Raw genomic sequence first — 24711 nt, forward strand, 5'->3', positions numbered from 1 at the left:
TCCAACCTCTTGCTAAGTGCAGGAATCTTGCAACTATTACATCCCTAAGAGATAAACATTCAGCCTCTGCTTACAAACTCTGTGCAAAGGTGTATTCTTGGAACATAAGACCTTCCCTATCCAGTCTGAATGACGTCTAAGCATTTGCAACCTAGACATGTGTCCTAGATTCAAAGTATTCTGTTTCAGAACAGACACTTCCTCTCTATCTCTAAAGAGGCATCTCTTCTGAGTGCTTTGCTACCAAATACTGTTCCTTTACCAGAGGATCTGTTGCTATGGGTCCTAATTAACAACTATTCCTATTGGGAGCTCTGAGCAATTTTGAATTTGCTAAAATGCTTATGGCTGACTTTTCATGTAGAATAAAGAGGTGCCAAACTGGAGGCAAGATTCAATCAAGTAGTTCTGATGACATTCTAAAGTTGAAAGATACAGTTTGAATGGTTTATGAATAGCTCCACTACTGAGACGTTAAATTACAGCCTGTATAACCACATGAGGACGATGAATACTGGATACATAAAACACTTTTATTGCCAGTTACCTTTAAGGTTGAGCAGAATGAAAATCCATCATGCGGGAGCAGTCCTGCAGCACATCTTGCACAAGGGGATTACAGTAAGAAGGAGAGAGAGAGAATTTGAGATTCAAGGAGAAGGAGGGTTTCAGGGCCTGTGACCCAGGAAAACGAGGATTACTGAACGCATGATATGGGAGGAAAAGCATTACAGCTTGTGTGATGTTGGGAAGACACCGATTATGGCAATACAAATTTGTAAACCTTCACACTTTTTAAAAATAATGTTAGTTAGAGAAACCCAGTGGAGATCTGTTTCAACAAGAGACCCCTATCTTTATAGTACAGTTGTTCCGCACATTTCCTTCCTAGCAAATGCGTAGGTGATGTAATTGTTATCATGCCTCAGCACATGGGCATGTGACACCCTGGGGTGTTTATGTGAGTAAGAAAATCCAGCTTGTTAAAAGGAGGATTAAAAAATAAAGCGTATTGCAGAAACCAATTACTTGAAGTAAAACATGATCACTGTAAAACTGCTGGTTAGTGGTGATATTTTTTTAAATGTTTGCAGAGTTAAATGAGCACTCTGAAATATTTATTGCTTGTTCAGAATGAGTTTTCAGTGTCATTCATACTTTTAGGTAACATTAGTTGTTGACTTTTCCACTTCTTGAGAGATGTCGGCTAATTTAATGCTCATCCAGAAGAGGTAGTTTAGACAGGGCTGTGTGTGCTGATTTTCTTGCATTTCATTCCCAGTAGGGCCCTTGTGTGATACTGGGATGTTACACACCCCACAAGCACGCCAGTATGTATATATATGGAATGTGAACAACAGCTTTCATCTGGGATGCAAGTGGGCTTTCTTAATCCTTCTTCATCATTTTATTAGAAGGCCGCCTTTCACTAACTAAAACCATGCTCAAGGAGACTTAGAGCGTGAAAAGATTTACGGAATTACAAACATAACAAAAGTAGTGATAAACAATAAGTAAAACGCATCCTCCCCAAAAATGCAACAAAATCGAACAATTTCCACGTAAAATCTCAATAAGATCTAAAAATAAATATACAAAAAAGTAGTATCAATTACAGCAACAAAAACACCCAACACACCACCCTAAATAATAGCACAGCCCCTTGTTAGGAGGGCAAAATATGAAGGTTTTGGAGTGGTTGATGTTTGCTTGCTGTAATGGTCCTTGGCAGTTTGTGGTACTAAGAATGAAGGTGGTTTGTATGGGTGTCAAGGAGTATTGCTTAGAATGAACTTACTCATTTCTACTGATTGTGCCCTAACTAATTCAGTTGCTGCTATTAAGGCATAACACATTGTCGTGGAGCAGGAAGGGGTAGATAACATGCTGCATTGACTGTATGTCATGTTTATGCTACAACTGTTATAGCACATTTGTAAAAACTCTCTTCAGTAGGAATATTACATATTCCACTGCAGAAATGTACAGGATAGAAATATGTTGCAGATTTTAGTGAGAATTTACAAAGGAAGGAAGCTGATGGTAGCAGATGGCAACTGAGTTTCCAGATTACAATCTGGAAAATGTGTACTTCCTTTTAAAATTCACTGATCAACAGAGCTATATGGTGGCCTAGACAGCTCTTGTCTGTTCCTTGCCTGATACTTCCCTCTGCTCTCCTTCTCCACCTGCAGGACACCAGCTGTGCTCTGTTACAGGCCAAAATGTTAAAAGATCATCTGAAAAATGGATGGCAGCAGCATTGACAACCATTAATGCCTTTAAAGGTTAAACACGTATTCTATGGGTTTCAAACTGACAATCCTACTATTATAAGTCTACAGTAGGGTTCATGCAATCCATGGGTGGAGATGTCAAAGAGTCACAGTCCTACCTACATATGAGGTTAATAGCATATGGCTATCTTACAGGATAATTGTAAGGAGTGCTGATTTGTGTGAATTGGATGGAACTCCACATGAGGTATAAATTCACAGTACTAAAGTAAACTCATTATCCATAATGGCACAACTCTCCAACAGCCACATTTTATGTTAATTGATACTACTGTACTTCAGTGTACTCCCAACCACCTCACTGTTGCATTTTGTATACAAAAGCAGCAAGAATGTGGTAGTTGCTAGCTAAATGTTAAGTTGAATTAACATCTGCAGCTGTGAAGTAGGGCTGCAATAAAGGGACTGAAGATGCAATCCAATGCTCACTTTACTGGGAACAAGCCTCATTGAACTCAATGGGGTTTACTTTTTTAAATAAGGTTTTATTAAAGCCCCCCGTCATAATACGATAAGAAAAAAGAAACTAAACTAAATGAAAACAAAAAACAGAGAAAGAAAGAGAAAAGAAAACACCAAGGAAGAAAAAAAATAGTTCTGTGACACATGTTGACACATGCTAAATAATGTCTCAGTACCTGGACCATAAAGAAGGCTGATTGCCGAAGAATTGATGCTTTTGAATTATGGTGCTGGAGAAGTCCCATGGACTGCAAGAAGATCAAACCTATCCATTCTTCAGGAAATCAGCCCTGAGTGCTCACTGGAAGGACAGATTGTGAAGCTGAGGCTCCAATACTTTGGCCACCTCATGAGAAGAGAAGACTCCCTGGAAAAGACCCTAATGTTGGGAAAGATTGAGGGCACAAGGAGAAGGGGATGACAGAGGACGAGATGGTTGGACAGTGTTCTTGAGTTTGACTAACATGAGTTTGACCAAGCTGCGTGAGGCAGTGGAAGACAGTAGTGCCTGGCGTGCTCTGGTCCATGGGGTCACCAAGAGTCAGACATGACTAAACAACACCTTGAGTAACAAAGTAACACAAATCTCTCAGTTACTTGGCAGTTGAACTGTTTTTTGTGGAGTTTTTTAAAGGCACATGTCACATGCTCCTCAGTGTGTGGTTATTCTTTAAAATATCTGTGCTAAACAAAATATAAATTCATGAATGAGGAAAATGTGAGGAAATAAGCTGTTCTTTGCAGATTCTATAGCTACCGTTTTGTTTAACATAGTAAGCCTTCTAAAACTGATCTCTGCCAATTACCGGTAAGTTTTGTTTCCAATTTTCTGCACTCAGTTAAAATCCAGTTCAAATCGACAAGAAGTGTCAGTTACATTCAGGCTTGCTAGGACTTTACAGGTATATATATATTTTATTTAAAAGATATGCACCTGTAGTTTTATGTGCATAGGTTAAAATATTGATTATAGGATACAGGTGAAAGCAGTAGAATGACTTTGGATGTTTCATGCAAAAAATAGGCTATTTCTGTTCAAACTGAAGCTAAATGTACCAGGCAGCAGACTTTCACATGCATGTCCTATCATTTTATCGCCTTATCATTGTTTTCAAGTGCATGAATGCAGCATAGTGCATAAAACTGAAAATGGGCTATAAAATGTTTACATTCTGTGACTTTTTTATTAGGATTTTAAAATGATGAAGCATGCAGTTAAAATGTGAAAATCAATATTGAAAAATACAATATATGAATGTAATTGAGGGGAACTATGTCTTGCCCTTTTGGTTGTGTCTGGTTCTGTTGTTAATAGTACTTTAAAAAAAATTCAATATTATTTAGAGGATTTTTTTTTAAATGAGTGTTTTCTAATTTTTAACACTTAGTCTCATGTGTCAGGCCTGAGGAATCTCTCCCTCTCCTCCCGAAGGTTTCAAGGAGCCAGGAGGAAACAAGAAAGCTTTTACTTATGATTTATTAAGTCACTGTAGTAACAGACAAAGAATTCCAGTCTTTCCTCCATGATGGAGTCGCTCACTCTGGCTTCTTCTCCTCCTTCCCCCTTCCCCAACAGCACCCGCCTCTATGGAAGCCTCCCATTGCCAAACATTGCTGCGTATGTTGTTCTTGTACCCTCAACGACTGTCGCATCCTAGGGGATGGAGGATCTCCTATGCTGTCTATTGAAGTGTTCGCTGACTGCTCTCTCCCCTCCCTTACTTCTCCTAACTCAGCATACCTTGGCTGCTCACTACATAGCTTGGCTGCACTTCAATACTGTCTCTCCTCCCTTCAGCTCCAGGAGAAGGCGGGAGTGGGGGAGAGATCCCCACCATTCCTCTACCTCTTCATTCCATTCCCTGACATCATGACAGACACATTTCCTATCAGCAGGTTTCAATTCTGAATCCTTTCTTCACAAAGCTGTGTCTGTCAGATACTGGATGCCAGGTAATTTTGATCAACCCAAGGGTGGGGATTGTTTGGAGCTATTAAGACTCCAACTACCACCAGCGCCAGCCAGCACGGCCAGTGGTCAGGGATGATGGGAACTGTAGTCCACAGGTTTCCCACCCCTGCTTTACAAAGAACTTCGGATTGCCATGTTCTTTGCTGTATTTTGATATTTGTTGAGTACCATGAGTGTGCATGGCTCATTACAGAGTTACATAGGCAGGAATAGACAGCCCCATGCCCTTTAAAATCTAAAATAGAGAATGACGAAAACAACAAATGGTGCTCATGTGCCTTGTCATGTGATCAATTATGTGGGGTGGGGCTAACCTGCCCCTCCCCCCAATATTTTATTTAAGTTGGCACACGTGCCCTACATTATATTATTCCTCCCATAGCATTATCATTGGTGTGTTACTGAAGGGGAACTGAGGGAGCTAACTAGAAGGAAGAGTAATGGTCATAGAAGAAGAATGGATGGCACAAAGGAGACAACTAAAGTCTCTGGTGGACGAGAATATTTGCTGGCATGTGTATAAGAACTTGTATCTGGCTTTTATAACTTAAAGCATAAGGAATTTTTATACTGGTAGCATCTTTAATTTTATGTGCCGATCTGCAAACATTTCCTCTATTCATTGATTTTACAGTGAATACCACTGCCCTTCACTACCATGTAGTTAGAATAATATTGAATCTAAACTTGGAACAGATTGAAGAAACTCCTTTTGGTAATTCTGTTCTCCATTGGTAATTCTGTTCTCCACACTGAAGCTCTTTTCATACTTGTTACATTAAACCCCCATAAGCAAAGACATATGCAGAGAATGAGAATATTTCCTCAGTTTCTTTCTCCCCCCACTCTCACACACTTCTTTTGTAAAGGAGATTGAACGGACAGCAAAATGTAGAATGATTTAACATATTATATTTACAACTAGGACAAGAACTTAATATAATGTATGCAGCTCCATGCAGTTTCATTTGGTACATCCTTTGCAGCCTGAGGGTTTGGAAATACTGTAGCCACAGAGCAGCTATAAATATTTTATCTCATCAAGGAAGTAAAAAATGAAAAGAAAATAAAAAGATATAACTATGAATCTTTTAATTATGTTACTTATGCATTGCTTTCATTGTGTTAGTTATACAAAGCTGTTTAACTTTTCAGAATAGTGACAAACCTCTCTCCCCCATGGGTTCCAGTCCCGATAACAGTTCTCTCTCCTCCCATGGCTGTAAGTAAAGAAAAAGCAAACTGTGAACAGCTTCACACCATGAAGCATGACAAGTGGGGAACAGCCATAGCAGTGTTTCCCAAACTTGGGCCTCCAGCTGTTTTTGGCGTATGACCCCCGTTATCCCTACTTAGCAAGACCAGTGGTCAGAGATGATGGGAATTGTAGTCCAAAAGCAGCTGGAGACCCAAGTTTGGCAAACATTGGGCCATAGCTCAGTGGCAGAACATCTGCTTAACATGCAGAAGATCCCTTGGCATCTCCCACTGTGGCTGGGAAAGTCCCCTGATCCCAAACCTCAGACAGTTATTGCCATGTAAACAACACTGAACTTGATGGCCCAATGGTATGATTTGATATAAGGCAGCTTCCTATGTGTATCATGTACTTTGACCTTCATACAGTATGACTGTTACCAAAAAGTGGCCCATAGTTAAGTATCAGAGAATCCTAGTTGGTAATCCTACTGGAACACTCAGATCCTTCATTTCATGCATTTGTTTTTCTAAATTCATGTAATAAATCTTTATGAATGTCTTAGCCAGTTATCCCTAAAGAAATTATGTGTCTTTTCATATTGATTATGAACAACCTCATGCTACAGTGGGCTAGTATGTAGAAGCTGTACGAATGAATAAAATCAAAACACTGCCTTTATTAGCCAAGGAAAAACAGAAGAGGACCCACTGAAAGTAAACAAATAGCAGAAGACGTAGAGAAGGAAAAATCCCTTTCAGGACTTGTGGGTACATTCCTTGTTGGACACTGGTAGTGTAAGATTCAACAATTCAGTGTTGACATTAGAGACTGGATTTTATGAGAGAATAATTTATCTGCATATTTGAAATTTTCTTCTGCTCCCAAACTCTAACACGGATAGACTTCTGGAGCTTTTTCTTTTCTTTCTTGAGACCAATCATAACAAATAGTGGCTGGGTGCAGGGGATAAAATGTGAGGACCATGCAGGTCATTTAACTTCCTCTCTTGTGAAGTGGAAATGTAATCATTCTGGAAAATTAAACATGACTGACTTGCATTACTGCGTATGAAGGTACAAATGATAATTATAATCATTCTACATCAGACGTTTATACGTCATTTATATCTCTTGTCATTTCGCAAGGCTAATTTTACACAGCATCTGTGACATAATAGCTCAAGAAGTAGGACCAAGGTAGAAAGAGAGAACCTCCTTCTTCACCCCCAAGTCATTATAAAAGTCTAATAGAATATAGAAAGGACATCTAGCAATCAAAATGTCAAACAATTACAGTGCCCAACTAGCTCAACACCAGTTTTTCATATCCATATATCTGTATTTTCTAAAATTAATGTGCATAAAGTGAATATGGTTTGACTACTCAGATAAGTATATATTCACTCAAATAAACATACATATTCAGAAGTTCACCCACATTCACCCAAAAGTGCTAGTGCTTTTCAACTTACACTAGTCTGAAAAAAATTTAGTGTGTAACATTGTGCAGTCCTGAATGTGTTTACTCAAGTCCCGTTGTGGGGCTTCCTCCCAGGTAAAAGGGTATAGGATTTGGTTAAGAAAAATGCAGAGGTAAATAAGATATTCATGATCAGCCAGGAAGATATTAAAATATTAATACTGGATCAAATTATAGGACTCTGAAGTATTTCTCTGATAGCTCCATCTGTGTAGTGATGCCAAGGCCTAATACGAGAAAGGCTAAGGTAAAAGGTAAAGGACTCCTGGACAGTTAAGTCCAGTCAAAGATGACTATGTGGTGTGGCGCCCATCTCACTTTTCAGGCCGAGGGAGCTGGCGTTTGGCCACAGACAGCTTTCCGGGTCCTGTGGCCAGCATGACTAAACCGCTTCTGATGCACAGAGGGCAGTGACGACTGCCAGAGCACACAGAAATGCCGTTTACCTTCCTGCCGCAGCAGTATCTATTTATCTACTTGCACTGGTATGCTTTCAAACTGCTAGGTTGGCAGGAGCTGGGACAGAGCAACAGGATCTCAACCCCTTGCACTGATTCAAACTGCTGACCTTCTAATCGGTAAGCCCAAGAGGCTCAGTGGTTTAGAGCACAGCGCCACCCACGTACCGCAAGGGTATGCAGTACCGACACCTTTTTTGTAGAAGAAAAGCACTGGTTAAAAATGTAACACTTCCTGTAACAACTTCATGACACCTTTTTCCCCCTACAATAAAAACACCCTGAAGATCTGTATGTAGAAGCAGGCTTCTGTATAGAAATATATTCTATATGGAGAGTAAAAGAAAAGGGCACTTTCTCCTTTTAATCACACTGTAGCATGAACACAAATAATTGTGTCATATTTTTTAATTTATTCATAAAATATATCATCTTTCCAATCTTAAAAAGAACCCCAAAGTGATTTCCAGTTATTAAAATCTCATCACAATTCGAACTAGGAAGCATTAAAAAGCCAGAAGACAAATAGGTGAATTGCAATCACTGTCACATGAATAATTGCTTGTGAGCCACTTAATGTGTGTTGGGAGAAAAGAGAATGGCCATGTGACTCAGAAGATCCATAGAACTATTTGCAGCTTTGCCCCCTCCCCCAACACCCTAACTTGGAACAGCTATCCCCTTTCCCAAGGCAATATCATAAACTGGTTTTGAAATATCACTCATTTTCAGAAGTGTTTTGCCAAATAGATTAATGGACTTCTGTTTGAGAAACAGATAGGTTAAGGAAGCATAGACTTAGAGGAAACACAACTAATTCTGATTTATTTCTGTATTGGCATATTCTATTGACATATACAGTATATTTCTGCTCGTACTATTGTAGTCGAATATTGCTTTTCCCCTTTTAAGTGAGTAGATGAGACGGCATTGCTCTCTGATTGTTTTAATTGCTAAGCGAGATTTATTCAAACTTGATTGCCATTATGCAACTGAAGGAGCAGGTTGTTCCCATTATAATGATGCCTCGGTGCCGGTGGGGGGGGGCATTGGGCAACACCATGCGGTCCTTGAATTGCAGGAATTGGAAAGAGGCTGGTGTTGATGTGAAAACTTAACCTCAATATACTGCATTATGTAAATTGCCTGCTGGAAAAAATGGGGAAGGAAGTGCTTGTTTTCACTGTTAGGCGGAATTAGCTTGACACTGAAACATCTTTACATTTCTTTGCACCGTACTGGTAATTGTACAAAGGCGAACAATGAATAACAAAAAATTCTGTCTTGTAAAACAGCTGATGTCAATCTAATTTAAGTCAGAGAATATTTAAATATGTCTGCACTCATTCCAAGAATACGTACACGTTCATTTGTCTCCTCACAGGAACTGCCGTTCACCCACCCTGGACATTCTGTAGAGCAAAGCTAGGGCTGCCAAACGTTTGGTCCAGCAAGGCACATTTTAATTTTGAGAAAGTGCCGTGGGCGCCAGTGACATCACTTCTGTGGGGGTGTGGCATAAAAAACATGGCTGTCATGGGAGGGGGCCGAGTACAGTCATTGCTGGTTGCTCTCTTCCCAAATGCACACGTTCATTTCACATATACAGGCCACAGATAAATATATCGCTCAGCCCAAGTACGTCTCTTCCTTTCTCACAAGCCACACACACATTCATACATACATACTTCCTTTTCAACCCCTGCTTGCAAACATACACCACAAGCACACCTCTCCATCTCCATGTATGGGCTAGTTCTGCACAAAAAATTGAAAAGAACGGTATCTGTATGTTTTGCCTCATATCTTAGGTTCTAAAAATGCTAGAAACTTTGTCTTTTTAAATAAGAACTGGGAACCTAGGGGTTATGATTTATCTGGGGTACACCAAAGAAGGCCTTTGAGGGCACCTGCACACACTGGGTTGGCAATCCCTGCTGTAGAGTCTTGTGGAAGCATGTCATTGCCTCAGCAGGACATGCTGAGGCACTTGAGTCCAAAGGAACCTGCAGCTTTATTAGCTAAACAGATTAACTTCTGGATCATTCCAGTCAAAAGGTCTAATGACCCAATATAGCCAATGTGTTGTCTTGCCCCGTGATCCAAGTATGCTTCTATTTCTTTTTCTCCACCAATGCCTCTGTTCTCTGTTCCCTTTTTAGTGCCACACAAACATCTCATTCCAGCCAGACTTTCTTCTTGGTTCATCCCCCCCTCTGGTTTTCAAGCGCTCATCTATTTCTTGCTCTCCTGCTAAATTCACCAGCCATCTTTCAGTTATAGTACCAGTGTGTGTGTGTGTGTGTGTGTGTGTGTGTTTGTAACAGCTTATATGTGTTATATATGCATTAATAATGTATCTCCCAACAAGCAAAGATGTTAATTATTTTATATTAGATCACAGTTTTAAAAGGACCTGTTTAAGGATTCAGAATGCAAAGCAACCGCAGGGCATGTGGGATTATAAAGCAAGTACTGAAGTGCCTAATTAGGCACTGCACTTTTCTTTCTATAACAAATCTTGCTGCTCTTTTTAATGAACTTTTAAAGAAGTAGTTAAATAGTGTTGTATTCTACAAATACAGAATTCAAATCGATCTTATGAAAGCAAAAATATAAACGTAGCAGTGCACCGATTTTTTAAAAAAATACTAAATACTGCTTTAAACACATAGAATCGTAGAGTTGGAAGGGACCCTGAGGGTCATCTAGTCTGACCCCCTGCACTGTAGGAATTTGCAGCTGTCCCATATGGGGATCGAACCTGCAACCTTGGTGTTATCAGCACCGTGCTCTAAACCAACCGAGTTATGCAGTGAATCCAAGATTGTGTATAGGGACCATGTCTTTAGGCAGATCTTATAATAAAGCTTTCTCAACTTGTACACATACTGTGCTGTATATCCTGTGTGTGTGTTCATCTTAAGCAACAGGACATTTTAAATATTAGTTAAATTGTAAAAAAAAAGGTTATTTAGAAATGTCTTCTTTCTTATATGAGAGTAGTCCATGGAGCATGCGGATGGACAGACAGGCTCTTAACCACTTTGAGGCAGAGTAGAGAGGCACTTCTCTGGGCTTGTACCCTTGGTAGGAACAAACCTAGCCAACCCCTGGGTACACCTCAGTTTTATACAACAAAATCTGAAAATCTGAAATTTCCCTTTTCTTCTTTAGTAACTGAAGAGGTATAAAATGTCTGTTCTCACTAGATGCCACAATAGATTGCCACCATCCAAAAACTGCAGCCAAGGAATTAGATGATTTTTAAAAATTTGCTTATTAAATTTTAACCCCACCCTTACATCAAAAGTTGCTTAAGACAGCTAACAATAATAATATAAATTAAATATAATAAAGTACCACAATAAAGCAGAAATAATAATAAAAAGTAAAAATGCGAAAGCAAGGTTGGTAAAATATCCCTAAAAACAACCAGTTGAAATCAATTTGAGCATGCTTTTGAAACCTCTTATGGGTGAAAGTTACAAAATATATATATATTGTGTGTCTGTGCATAATCCTCATTGCCCACCTTTGCTATACCACACTGCTGAATTGACAACTGATGGAAGAAGCCACAACTGACAAATTGTAGGAAATAAACAGAATTAATTGTGGTTTGTTTGGTTAATAGGTGGCTGGCAACATTTCAAGTCAGTGCTTATCTGTGCTTTAAAATGCATGATGTATGTCTTATTATGACGCCCTTTTAATGTTGGTTATTATTTGACAGCAGGCAAAATGTTATGTGTGGCATGTCATTGAAAACCAGGATTTGTCAGGGCAGATTTTGAGAACAGGAAGGCTATTAGAGTTTTGTGCATATTGGAACGGCTGTGAGTTGGCATCCCTGCTTCATTCATTTTGTTCTCTAAAAGCTTACTAAAGTGGCAGAGAAACAAGACATTGTGGTTTGTATAAAGCAGAGGTTTCCTCTTATAATGGGAGTCTCACACACAGTGCTTAACATTCTAAAATGTGGTGGTGGTGATATAATAGGTACAGTAACAGAATATTATCCTTTTAAAAACGGCAAAATGGCAGCATTCATTAGGCATGTAGGTAGAGAAGATCTGTTACATAGCTCAATATTTCAATAATAAAAGTCCCAATAACGCACTGATTGTTTACAACTTCTCCAGTGTTAGGGTTTTATATTACATGGAGACTGCTTCTAGTTCAATTCAGATCATCCGGGGAGTGACAGTATGAGATATTTTTCATCATTATTTGCCCTAGACTTAGGCAATCAGGTCAGTCTTAGCCCGTTAGCATCATTTAGTTCGGTTGCATATTATTCTACAGTATTGTTCAGGTCTACCATTCCAAGTGTGTTGCAGCCAAGTTCACTAAGTGGTCTTCTGGTTATCTGGTATTTGGCAGATGTCAAAACAATGCAGCTCCCAGGGCGCTGCATGCCAGAATGTTAGTCAAGTGCAGTACATATTTAAAAGAAGATAACAAAGGATGAATATGAAAGACAAGGTCAGAAATTCTGAAAAGCTTCAAGTAGCTGCAGTGTATTTTAAATTATGCCATAGTATTTGTCAGTCTTTTGTTCGCAGTACATGCTTTTTGTTCAAGAGTAAAACAGAGTATGAGCCTCAGCTTCCTTGTATATGTTTTATATGTCTTAATCCACATATTTCAAAGAGAGTTTTTGGGCTTCTGAATTTATGCATATGTTTATTTGTTTGTTGATAACTAGTTCTGAGCCTGCTGGAAATAATGGGATAAAGATTCAGATTTCTTTTTAAAATAATAATAATAATAATAATAATAATAATAATAATAATAATAATAATGTGCATACCTAGGCCTTGCCAGACCCAACATGGGAGAGGGTTTTATTACAGTTAATGGCTATGTTGAAAGAACTATTCCAGCTAAACCATTTTGCTTTGATGACAATGCAGAGCTAAAAAGACATGCCCCATATTGAATCTGACAGCTTCAGGTACCCCTGACACAAGTCCATATCATAGGGATAGAAAGCCTTTTTTTCAGCCTAAGAACCCATATCTCAGTGGGGGACAGGGCCAGCAGATATGTAGAAGAAGAAGAAGGAGGAGGAGGAGGAGGTGGAGGAGGAGGAGGAGGAGGAGGAGGAGGAGTTTGGACTTGATATCCTGCCTTTCACTCCCCTTAAGGAGTCTCACAGCGGCTAACATTCTCCTTTCCCTTCCTCCCCTACAACAAACACTCTGTGAGGTGAGTGAGGCTGAGATACTTCAAAGAAGTGTGACTGGCTCAAGTTCACCCAGCAGCTGCATGTGGAGGAGCGGGGAAGGGAACCCAGTTCACCAGATTACGAGTCCACTGCTCTTAACCACTATACCACACTGGCTCCCCAATAATAATATGACTCTTATTAGGCTACGTTCCAGCCAAACACAAGCCAGAGGTTTCTGCTCTCCCTCTCCCACCTATATTTCTCTAGCCAAGCAAGCAGCAGACATTATCACACATGCTGCAGATAACTCCCTACACTGATAACCGCCACTGAAAAGCTTTGAACCAAAGCATTTGAAGCATGCAGTTAGGAAACAGAGTAGTAGTATAAAAATAGACATTCAGACCCCATTTCTAAACATCCATCCATTCATCATCGGTTCCAATGTATTGTATTAGCCATAACAACACATCCAAAAGTATTATTATAGCTATTCAATAAAACAGAATGATAAAATATAATTTTTAACAGTTCAGTCAACTACATTCTGCTTGGTAAAATCAGTTCATCATTCCCTTTACTTCTGAGGCTCAGGTGTGAGTGCTGTTGCCCATATAGCCAAACAGTAATATTAATGCAAAAGAGGGAGTTGTCAGCAGGCATGCAGGAACTCAAAAGTTTACAGGAGTACAAAAAAAAAACTTTAGAAAGATTCCTAAGGGGGAATCCCCAAGAACACTACAATGATTTCTGAGCATTCTCAACGGCTACTGAATACAGTACAAGCTAACTCCTGGGAGGTGAATGGGAAGCTTGGTGAGATGAGAATATAATGGAGTGTCCTGGCGGAGAACATCGCTCACTGACTGGAACAGTGAACAAGAGCATTTCACATTTTGACATTTCTGCAACATTTAATCGTGACTTTTCAGACTGCATTAAAATAGCAATGCTACAATACTCAAAAATCACTGTTAAAAAAGGATATAAAATACAATTGCATCTTGCATGCAATTAACTTGCACGATGTCAACCTTGTGGACTGCATTGCTTACTTTAGCGTCATTGCTGAACTTGATTTATAAACACACTTGCCAGAAATGTTGGGCACCAAATGATACAGACAAAATGATACAAAAAGTTAAATATATGAAATATTTTTAAACAATTGTCTAAAGTTTACATCCTGAATGTGGGTGTTATCGTACCCTCAAAACCGTTTACACTGGCTATGCTGCTTGCAACACTGTTTTTGTTTGCACAATGTTACTACAGTACTTCAACATGATATACTAGTGGTATTTAAGTGAATAAAACTGCTTCAAAACTTCCCTGAAATTAATGAAACTCTAAAAATGCTCAAGTTTGCACAGAAAACTAGAAGCCTCTAAGCAACTAACGTAAAGGCAACATGAGATTGCAGCTGTTAGCATATTTAAATAAATAATTGAATAATACACAAAGCAGACTGTGTGGGATATATTTATACCACTGCAATGAATGCAATGCAATCTGTCTACACATGCAAAGAATATACAAATTTTGAAGGGGTGGGGAGAGACACACACAAAAAGCAAAGACAAAGAAAACAGTTGGTGAGTTACAAAAGGATTTGCAACAGTTCGTAACTCTACCAGGCAATGTTGCTTCCCAACCTGATGATTTGAATAGGGTTCTGTGTGTGTATTTGTGTACTTTGGAAAAGAGGTGGTTCTCTATGGGAGTGACATTTATAGCAGCAGCCGTATGTTGGCACTGGGTGATATCAGTTTTCTTTTGGTCGTAAGTCCCACCCCCATTGTAAGCCGATCCTTATTGGATGAGGTTGTGCCATTCAATTAGTTTTATTTTTAAACCTGGTTACATGGTATTTTGTGGACATAAGCTCACTGTACAAACTGTTCTTCCTGAAAAGTCCTTGTAGTTGTACATTGCTAGAGTTGGAAGCAGCAATATGACTAAAAAGGAAGAATTCTACTATGGAGAAAATGGTAATCTTACATGTCTTTGCTCTAAATGGATAACGTGAAAAATGTTTTGTACCAGAGACTGATATTCAGGGTTCTCTTTCATCTCTGTGTCTTTGGGGTATGTGAAAAGTGATTGCTAGATGAAACAGTGTTGCAGTAATTTGAAGATGTATTTTGTTTTACTTACATAATGTATGTTTTTGAACCAATCTTTTAACTTCCAAACAAGTTAAAAATGGGTTCAACCCTTTTCGAAGCAACCTGCTGTGTTTACATCTGTTGTACAAGTTCTGCTCTTAAACTTTAAAAAAACCCTCAATATTTTGTGAAAGTTAGTTGTGAAAAATGGGACAATTATTTAACTGCAAGCTTATTCCATAGCTTTCAATGAAAAGACTTGGTTTGGATTGCATTCTGTGCCTTTTATATATGCATCAGATCAGTAAGATACATTATACAAATCTTTAGATTTAGAGCAAATTTCAAAATTAAAATTTTCTCCAAGCAAAACCTTCCTATAATACTACAATGTGTTTCTTTCTGGAAATTTCTGCTAGCACTGATATTTACAGTTGTTAGTTTTAACAAATTATTGTTATTTTTTGACTTTTTGTATATTAACCTTCCTTTAGTAAACTTTCAAGTTCTGTCTTGCATTGGTAGCAATCTTAAACCAGACCCATCCCTCCCCAATATGAGCAGGTATTCTGGAAGGGTTTTTGAAGGTGTTTGCAATAATTCAGTGTTTTACTTTCTTCAGCGAACACTGTTGTCTTCAACTTGTGAAATTTGTTTGCTTTGTGAGTAATAAAAACCACACCCCTTACTACTATGAGATCAGAGTATGGAGCGTTTAATCTACTATGCCCTTGTTCGTTAGTAAATCAACAGGTATTGGTTTTTACTGCAGTGGTATTCTAACAGTCACATCTGATCCCCAAATGCATAGTTTTGCCATTTTAATATGATAGGAAACCAATAGAGGTTTGTCATGCATACTAAGGCTGAAGGAAGTTATTATGAATTCTGTTTTGCTAAGAGGAAGGGAGTCATTATAAAAAGTAGAATAACTTCTAGGAAAAAGAAACCTGGTGTGCACTTGGCCCCACTGGCTACATTATCAACCATTCTGTTTCATGTAGCTATCCTGAGCATTCAGGAAATTGCTGCTGTTGATGATGCTGCAGCATAATGTAGGGCAAAATAAAAGCATATGGAGGAAATTATGTATGAGGATCCTCTAGTCTTTTTGAAACCTTGGCTTATTACGGTCCTAAAGAGACAAGAAACTATGTCTGAAATGCAAAAATTTGCCAGTTCTACATAAATATTTCATACCTGTGTTTGATATATGGATACACCTGGATGTAACCATGCAAATATATAAACATTTGCTCCTGTTGGATAAATGCTGATGGGTTAATGAAGAGTATTATAAGACAGGTCTCTGCCACATCACCACATAGCTATGCAGATCCTTTTCCCATTTCCCTCCAATTGTGTGTAGGAAAGAAGTTGTTCTCATGCTCTCAGGGGGTTGCACTAAGTGCACCTTGGGGTCCTTGCCAGCTCTTTAGTTTTATGATTCTAGGTACAGTAACTTTCAAGTTCTAAATGAGCGTACCTGAAGGAAGTTCTGCAACTTAATGGAGTATAGGCAACTGCATAGCACATTGGGTACCTTTATATTTCCCTTATAAGCTTGGTTTTGGTCTGAAGGATTTCTGTGTGACAGGGTAATTTGTGTTCTGTACCAGCCAGCAGTTTTTATCACATACATCTGTTCCAAAGCTATTAGCTGCCAAGGTTCTTGTGTGGCAAAAATATGTTTTTGTTGGTTATTGGCATGGAAGAGAACATATTTGCTACAATGCAAACAGAAACAAGGGAGCTCCCTCAGTTTACAGAGCAGGGCTTGTGTGTTGTGAAGGTTTTCTGATATGAAGCAGGACAAAATTTCACTTTTGTTAATCGGTAAAATTCATCCCTCTCCACCCCCAAAAAGAGAGAAAATGTTCTCTGGCAGCACAGTCCTATGAAGTGTGCTCAGAATAAGCCTCACTGAGTTCAATATAACTTACTCTAGGAAACTGTGTATAGGGTTGCATCCTAAATTCCTTTGACGTAAACTGTCAGCAGTGGGCACAAATCATGTTTTCTCCCCCCTAGCAAATGGGATTTAAGAGTAGCTTCACTGAATGTCCATGTATCCTCTGAAGGAAAGAATCAGTGGTGTGTTGTAAAGAATGCTGAAAGAATGAGGTTCATAAACCTGTTAATGGTGCAAGTAGCATAGCCATATTATATACATCAAGCTTTAATATCTTGATGAGTGTGTCAACATGTGAACTGGGCCATAGTCAGCTGTCAGTATTTTCTAACACAAGCCAGAAGGTAATGCAGGTATAATGTGGTAAAGAATGTTAGACATTAACACACCTAGCTGATAGATAGGAAATATGTGCTACCATACCTAGTTTTCTTAGATTACTTTAGCAAAACCTGTGACATTTTCTTGGGTTTTTATCTCACATCTTTCCATAAAATAGTGAGAAGCAGAAGTGATAAGCTACTTTAATTTAACTGTCATCAGTAACCTGTGGAAGATAAGAAGTTGCTGGAAAGATGCTATCACCAGCTGCAGAAATGCACAGTGAATTCCTGATAAATTGACTCATCCTAAATATTTTTCCTCTGTCAATCTTTGGTGCACAGATTGAAGTTAAGAAATTCTATTATTTAACATAGCTGCCCCCAATGCAGTGAAGTAAACAAGAAGTCTGAACAAAGTACCTATTAATCCACCTCACATTTCCTCCCCTTGCCTTGGAGGTTTCCTATGTTACTGCCAACACAGTCCACATAGAAGTAACACTGGTTTACTGTGTGTGCTATGCTTTAAATAGCCTGTTTATGTGCCCATTTGCAAAAGAAAAAAATGTGCTCTCTCTCTCTGTGCTAGTAATATGTTATTAATAATAAAAATAACTTTTTAAAGGTTGCATTCTGCCATTCTAGAAGGCTAGTTTATACAACAGTTTATTTTTACATGTGAATTTTCCTGACTGTCTCTGGGTAGGCACTCACATGAAAAAATGGCTCATGTGAACCAGCTAATTATGTATATGGGCAGCATCAATTCTTGGGAATGTGGCAGCTAGAAAAATTTCTCCATGATGGTGGAAATTGCTATGAGGTATAACCAAGACCAGCCTATTCACAAAAAGGATTTTAGGCATGGGTTCAAAGACAAGTCGAGATTGTTTGTGTATATAAACATTTTTACTTTGGAAGCCTGCTGTTCAAATATCTCCTTCAAGTCACAAGGGAGCTTTAGGCAAGCTGTATTTTCCCCATCTTAGTCTCACATCTGCAACATGGGAATATAATACTGTAAACTATTGTGTTGTTCCAAAGTTGCTATAAGGATTACTGAGATAGTCTCTGTGAAATTTGAACATTTGAAACCATAATTATTCAAAAGTTATTTTACAAATTGGCTCAGAATTATACTTTGTCCATGGTTGGTGGTACAAGCCAAACCTTAAGAATAAAAATTACCTTTGATAGCTTCATATGAACTAACTGGTCATCAGGAAAGCAGGATCAGATCCCCTGTGCAGTAGTACCTCGGGTTACATACGCTTCAAGTTACATACACGTCAGGTTACAGACTCCACTAACCCAGAAGTAGTGCTTCAGGTTAAGAACATTGCTTCAGGATGAGAACAGAAATCATGTTCCGGTGGTGCGGCGGCGGCAGGAGGCCCCATTAGCTAAAGTGCTGCTTCAGGTTAAGAATAGTTTCAGGTTAAGAACGGACCTCCGGAATGAATTAAGTACTTAACCCGAGGTACCACTGTATACAATAAGTGGCCCAGATGTTCGTAGTGGAAAGCAAAATATTGCTCAGATACATTAAACGCTAGATCTTGTCTGTTTTTTAAAGTTGTTGCAGGAAATTGTCGTGTTTTCACAAATCAGCTTGCTACTTACTGGACTGTGGCTGAAATCATATATGCTTGCTTATGAGCAGTGCTGTTTTTCTAGAAAAAGAGGTGCCAAAACTCACCATGAACGCCTCCCTTGTTCTCTTATAATGGCAATGGTGCCTGCCTGAGAGGTGCTGGAACTGAATTCTGGCGAGTTCCAGCTGAAAAAAGCCCTGCTTGTGAGTAAGTGCAATTGAACTCTTTGGGATTGTGTTGGACTGTGCTGTAAACCAGTTAGTTCATTTCTGATTTTAATAGAACTTTTAAAGACATGGTGGAAGTGCTAGCTGTCCATAGAAATTTACTGGAAAAGCTAACATTTTAGTGTAGCTGTGATTGGGCAGCAGACATTACAACCCAAATTAAATGTACCAGCAAAGAGAAGAACTAGTGTTCTTTCTAACCCATTTCTTATTTTATATGTGCTATTCAGTGATTTGAGTTCTCTGGTATTTAAAAGTAATACCTGTCAACAGGTCAGCTGATCAACCCATCATTGTAAAAGCAAGTCAGCAGAGCAGGAGGCATACAATTGAGGATTAGAGTTTGCCTGGGAGAGGTCCTAAGTAGACTGACTTTGCTGCAGTCTGAGTTTTATATGAGTGATAATTGGCTTGCAATACATACAAGCCTCATCCCAGCCTATGAACTGCAATACTTGCAGCAATGTACATAGCAGGATAGCCACAAACCCCTCACCTCATCTCTCTTACAATACTCCCAACTTGCAGTGTGAGAGTAACAACTGCAGACAACACAGCAGGGTTGTAGCAAACTTCTGTCTCATCCTAAGCCCTAAGATATATTGTAGTGCTTTTGTAAACCACTGTCTAATATGCAACTTGACCCTCAACATGTAGTTTTAACCCTGGACTAAACTGGGCTGTGATAAGTCACACTCTCCCAGCCAAAGCTGAAAAACTAAACTAAAACTAAAACACCTGAGTTAGAAAAAGCTTGAGCTTCTCTGTTCTTTGATGCCATTTGTTTTGCAGAGGGCAGCCTAGTAGCAAATCACAATTGTGCTGAAATTTTGGGATTTCTCTATATTTATTTCCACAAGTAGCTTTCACTTCTTCTTTAGAGGACATTTCAATATGGCTTATCACTTAGACCCACGAAATTGTTTATCTTCCATGGAATGGCCCAGTCTTGTAATTTTATGTGCTTATGGAATAGGGACCATGCCCCAGTGGTAAGGTCGCCGGCTTAGCACAATGTGAGAGGAGCCAACCACATCCTCTCATCTGTCAAGTTGGGGAGAATAAGGGACAGTGAGCCTTTGAGCAAGAAGAAGTAAACCCAGCTCTCCAGTGCTTAAGGTACAGTGATGCATCCAGTAATATCTCAGTGGTGTGTATGATCTCAGAAAGCTTAAGCCATCAATGATATAGTTCCTACATTTTCTAGGTCATGTGTCTCTGATTCAAGGGTTAGGAATCTGGCTGGATTTCAAGATCAGTGTACCCCCCCTATCTTTCTGTATGTGGGAAATTGCACTGCACTGTGATTCACACACCATATCAAGGGAACAGCAAACCTTAATGGTTTAATATCACTATTGGCCATATGCCACAGCTGAGCAGTAGTAGTTCAAGAAGACAGTTCACTAGCCCTTGAGAGCCATATATTGCTTTTTATATGGCATCGTTCATCCAGAAGGGTACCAAAGTGCTATGCATGTGAATATATATTCATTAGCCTCGGCAATAGCAAATGCTATCATTTATATTATGTTACAGAGTTCCATTATAAACCTCTTTATTCATTTGCTCATCTCTTTATCCTTTTGGGCTCAGACCTTTATATGCCTGCTGTACAGTCATAGGGTATTGTGCTTTTGTTTTAAATAAAACATATTAAAGGGGCCTCTTTTTAATGAAATTCTGACGTTAATTCCTCAAATATATGGAGGGGGTAGAATTGACATATTTGTGCTTTTAAAGTAGCAAGACTTTTAAATTTCACCGTCTTTTGCAGTTCTGCACTACTGTCTGTGTTTAGAAATGCTGCTTTGTACCTGTTTAATTGGTTCCCTTTTTAAGATCTATTGAAAGCCCTTTCTGGACTTAGGAAATAGTTCTAGATGAGCTGAAAGGGGATTGCAAAGACTTTTGTTGTCAGAACAGAGCAGGAGAAATCGCTCTGTCCATTTATCTGCCGAATAATCAGACTACTCCAAAACCTCATTCCACAACTCTTACTCCTTCAGCCCCTTACTCTTTTGCTTTCTCATTTTTATTGTTCTACATTTTCCGACACTGATTATTGTCTCTGTTAGCTAGATTCACTCACGCTTTCTGGTTGGAAAAACCTGACCAAGTGGCTGCTCAAGCACTTTATTTCGAAGATAATGAAGAGAATACAGAGTTCAGTTCTCAGGGACAGCCCCCTGGTGCTATACTGGATAAGTTGCCTGCAGGCACAAAGCACTACCTGCCCAAGGGACAATTTTGTCTTTTCATTTCCAGCCAGGTAAACTTTATGTCCAGGGACGCGGGTGGCGCTGTGGGTTAAAGCCTCAGCGCCTAGGACTTGCCGATCAAAAGGTCGGCGATTCGAATCCCCGTGGTGGGGTGTGCTCCCGTCGCTCGGTCCCAGCGCCTGCCAACCTAGCAGTTCGAAAGCACCCTCGGGTGCAAGTAGATAAATAGGGACTGCTTACTAGCGGGAAGGTAAACGGCATTCCGTGTGCTGTGCTGGCTCGCCAGATGCAGCTTGTCACGCTGGCCACGTGACCCGGAAGTGTCTGCAGACAGCGCTGGCTCCCGGCCTCTAGAGTGAGATGAGCGCACAACCCTAGATTCTGGCAAGACTGGCCCGTACGGGCAGGGGTACCTTTACCTTTAAACTTTATGTCCAGTACTAGTATGGCTTTCTTTCTTGCCCTTTGTCTCCTGTTTCTTGCTTGCTGCCTTAACACTGGTACTAACTGATCCTCCCAGGCCTTTTTGTATAGTTGGCACTTGCTCTCAACTTTTCACTGCCAACCCATATTCCAGCCATCTTCTGCTGCTGTCCACAACTCATTCTCTTCTGCTGTCTGATAACAGACCAAACAAAACTCCTTTGCTCAGGAACATATGGGAGTTCAGTTTAAGATGCAAAGCTGAAGTGCATCTAATTGAGATGTACCAAAAGAAGGATTGACTGCTTGTCCTGTTTAAAGAGTGTCTATTCCCAACCGGCACACCTCTCTTTAATTGCCTCTGATGGAAGCAGAATAGTGTAGTGTACAAAAGCAGCTGGTTTTATAAGAGAAACAAGTCTAACGTTTGACACCCATGTGACCACTCAGCATAAATATTCTATTAGTTGTGCAATTAAAATGTGTAGCTTCATAAGGAAGAGCAATGCTCCACATTGATTTGCAGGGATCAAGTGAGAAATCTTTTGGTGTGTTGATCCCTGTAATGAGCAATCTTGCCATACAAGCACAAAAAACTCAATTTTCCAGCTGTCATCATTGCATAGAAAAGGCAAAAATGTCAAATACTGGATTCACCTATGATTAAAGCCTCTTTGAGGGAAGTTCCACCAGGAATGAGCTTGGTTCATCGTATCTTTTCCTATAATTATAGCTTGAAATGCAAACTAATGCTGTCTCACAAACATTTTATATGTATTGCTTTATGAGTGTAAGCTGGCCCCACTGAGCCCAGTGCAGCTATTCACATGTATCAAGTTGTTTGCATGCATTAGAGTTTGCAGAATAGACTCTGAATACATGCAATTCCTTAGAGTAGCCTGGTACGGTAAGAATACAACAGGGATTGTGGTCGACAAAGGTTAGGAGGAGACAACTTCCCAAAAGAGATACAGCTTGGGGGAAGGGGAGGGAATCAATTTAATTAGAATGGATTCTTTTCATAGATAGCTTAAACCAACACACCAAATTCACTGCCTGAAATATGATTTTCTATCAGTATTGATATAATGACATAAAACTCTAAGAACAGTGTTTCTTCAGTTCCATCCTACAACTTTGAGAAAGAGAGATGCAATTTTTATCTATGGACCGTTGTTGATTAGGATGGGAAACCCAAAGCACATTTATTATGGAAATGTTTGCATTGAAGTCAGCACCATTGCTCCATTTTAAGTGTGTTGTGGACTGGAGCTTTAATCTCTATGGAATTCCTTAAGACTTCGTCATTAGTACTGCAATAAAAATGTGATTAAAAGATGAGAGGCTTGAAAGGAAGTGGGAAGGGGCAATGCACCCCAGGATTTCGAATGCGACCTTGTTGATTAACACTTCAAGACCCAATTTAATTAATTTATTTCATTTCCAGTTTTCGTTATATGGTGTGTTTTTTTGTTTTTGTTTTAAATGTCTTTGTGTTAATGTAATAACCCTGGGAAGGGTTCCAATGGGGTCATATGGGCTCAGTCATGCAGCATGGCAATACCTCCGTCTCCTGAGTCACTAGGGTCCATCTCAAATTTGGACACCTTGCTTGTTAGGCCATCCTTGCCTCTGGAACCACTGGAGCCCAACTCCAGTTCAGCCTCTTAAGAGCAGGTGACTGCCCTGTTCATGCTGTTTACTCTAGAGGAGTCTCTCACACCTCCTCCACTACCTACTAGGTCACAGAAAAGGCAGGCCAGGCATGAACAGACAAGTCAGGCCCAGCCTTCCTGGAGGAGTGGGATCAGCCTTGTTGGTTGCCCTAAATTACCCCGCCCCCCTCCACTCAAAAGTACAGGGGGCATGTCACTTGTTGGATCAATGTCTTCAGTTCTCTAACTATGCATTGTACCTGCTGTGCCTTTCAACTTTAACCTGCTTATGTATCACACTGATATGAGTATTAAATATTTTGGTAGAAACTGTAATCTGAGTTTGAGTTCTTCATTCAGTAGGAGCCAGGACAGTGATTTGGATATTTGGATACAGAATTTGGAAACCACAACAACCACACCTTATGCAGTTTACCTGTATAGAGAAGCTTTTTAATGTTTAATGTTTTATTATGTTTTTATATCTGTCAGAAGCTGCCCAGAGTGGCTGGGGCAACCCAGTCAGATGGGTGGGGTATTATTATTATTATTATTATTATTATTATTATTATTATTAGTTTGGCAGTATAACATTTCATAGATAGGCAAAAGTGCACAGCAATTTTTAAAAATGAGAAATTTAGATGTGGAACCATTTCTTATACCTTGAAATATATTATAGCAATGAAGAACATTTTATGATGCTATTCGGTTTGCAGCAAATAGCATAAAGGAAGAAATGTCTGGTTCATGGTTAAGGCATCAAGAAATAAGAGAGCTAAGAAGAGGCCTGCTAGATCAGGCCAGTGGCCCATTTAGTGCAGCATTCTGTTCTCAAAGTGGTCAGTTGGGTGCCTACAGGAAATAGCCTGTGAGCAGGACCTGAGTTCAGTTTTTTAATACCATAAACATTGTGGAAAGATGTTAATCATTCGATCATTTAATGTGAATGGTCACGTAAATACTACATAAGCAAGGAGTGCCTTGAATAAATGGATTTTACAAAAAGAGAAATTTATTGTCTTTACACCTCCAATATTACTTGGCCACCTACATCTTTTTTATACTTTTGGGAGATAATAATGTTTGCTGCTTCATCTATGAAAGCTAGATTTCCCATAATCTAATAAATAAATAAATAAATAAATAAATAAATAAATAAAGCAAGCCTGATATTGTGAGCTCCTTTTTCATTAATCGC

General features: G+C 39.3%; 1 protein-coding gene across 7 annotated transcripts in view; it reads left to right on the forward strand.

Annotated features, from left to right (window-relative positions):
- The window catches only part of SLC44A5 (solute carrier family 44 member 5), a 152485-nt gene that overhangs the window by 53670 nt on the left and 74104 nt on the right, over nucleotides 1–24711 (forward strand). Inside the window, exon 1 of one of the 7 annotated variants that reach the window (XM_053392030.1) lies at nucleotides 14985–15036. The exons of 5 other annotated variants lie outside the window; for them this stretch is intronic. In XM_053392030.1, the coding sequence (XP_053248005.1) occupies nucleotides 15000–15036 (37 nt within the window). In that variant the 5' untranslated portion in view covers nucleotides 14985–14999. Of the gene's footprint in view, nucleotides 1–14984; nucleotides 15037–24711 lie in introns of those variants that run through there. One more of the 7 variants, XM_053392033.1, reaches the window with a different exon arrangement.

The sequence above is a fragment of the Podarcis raffonei genome, chromosome 6 (assembly GCF_027172205.1).
Source record: "Podarcis raffonei isolate rPodRaf1 chromosome 6, rPodRaf1.pri, whole genome shotgun sequence".
In the NCBI taxonomy this organism is placed as follows: Eukaryota; Metazoa; Chordata; class Lepidosauria; order Squamata; family Lacertidae; genus Podarcis; species Podarcis raffonei.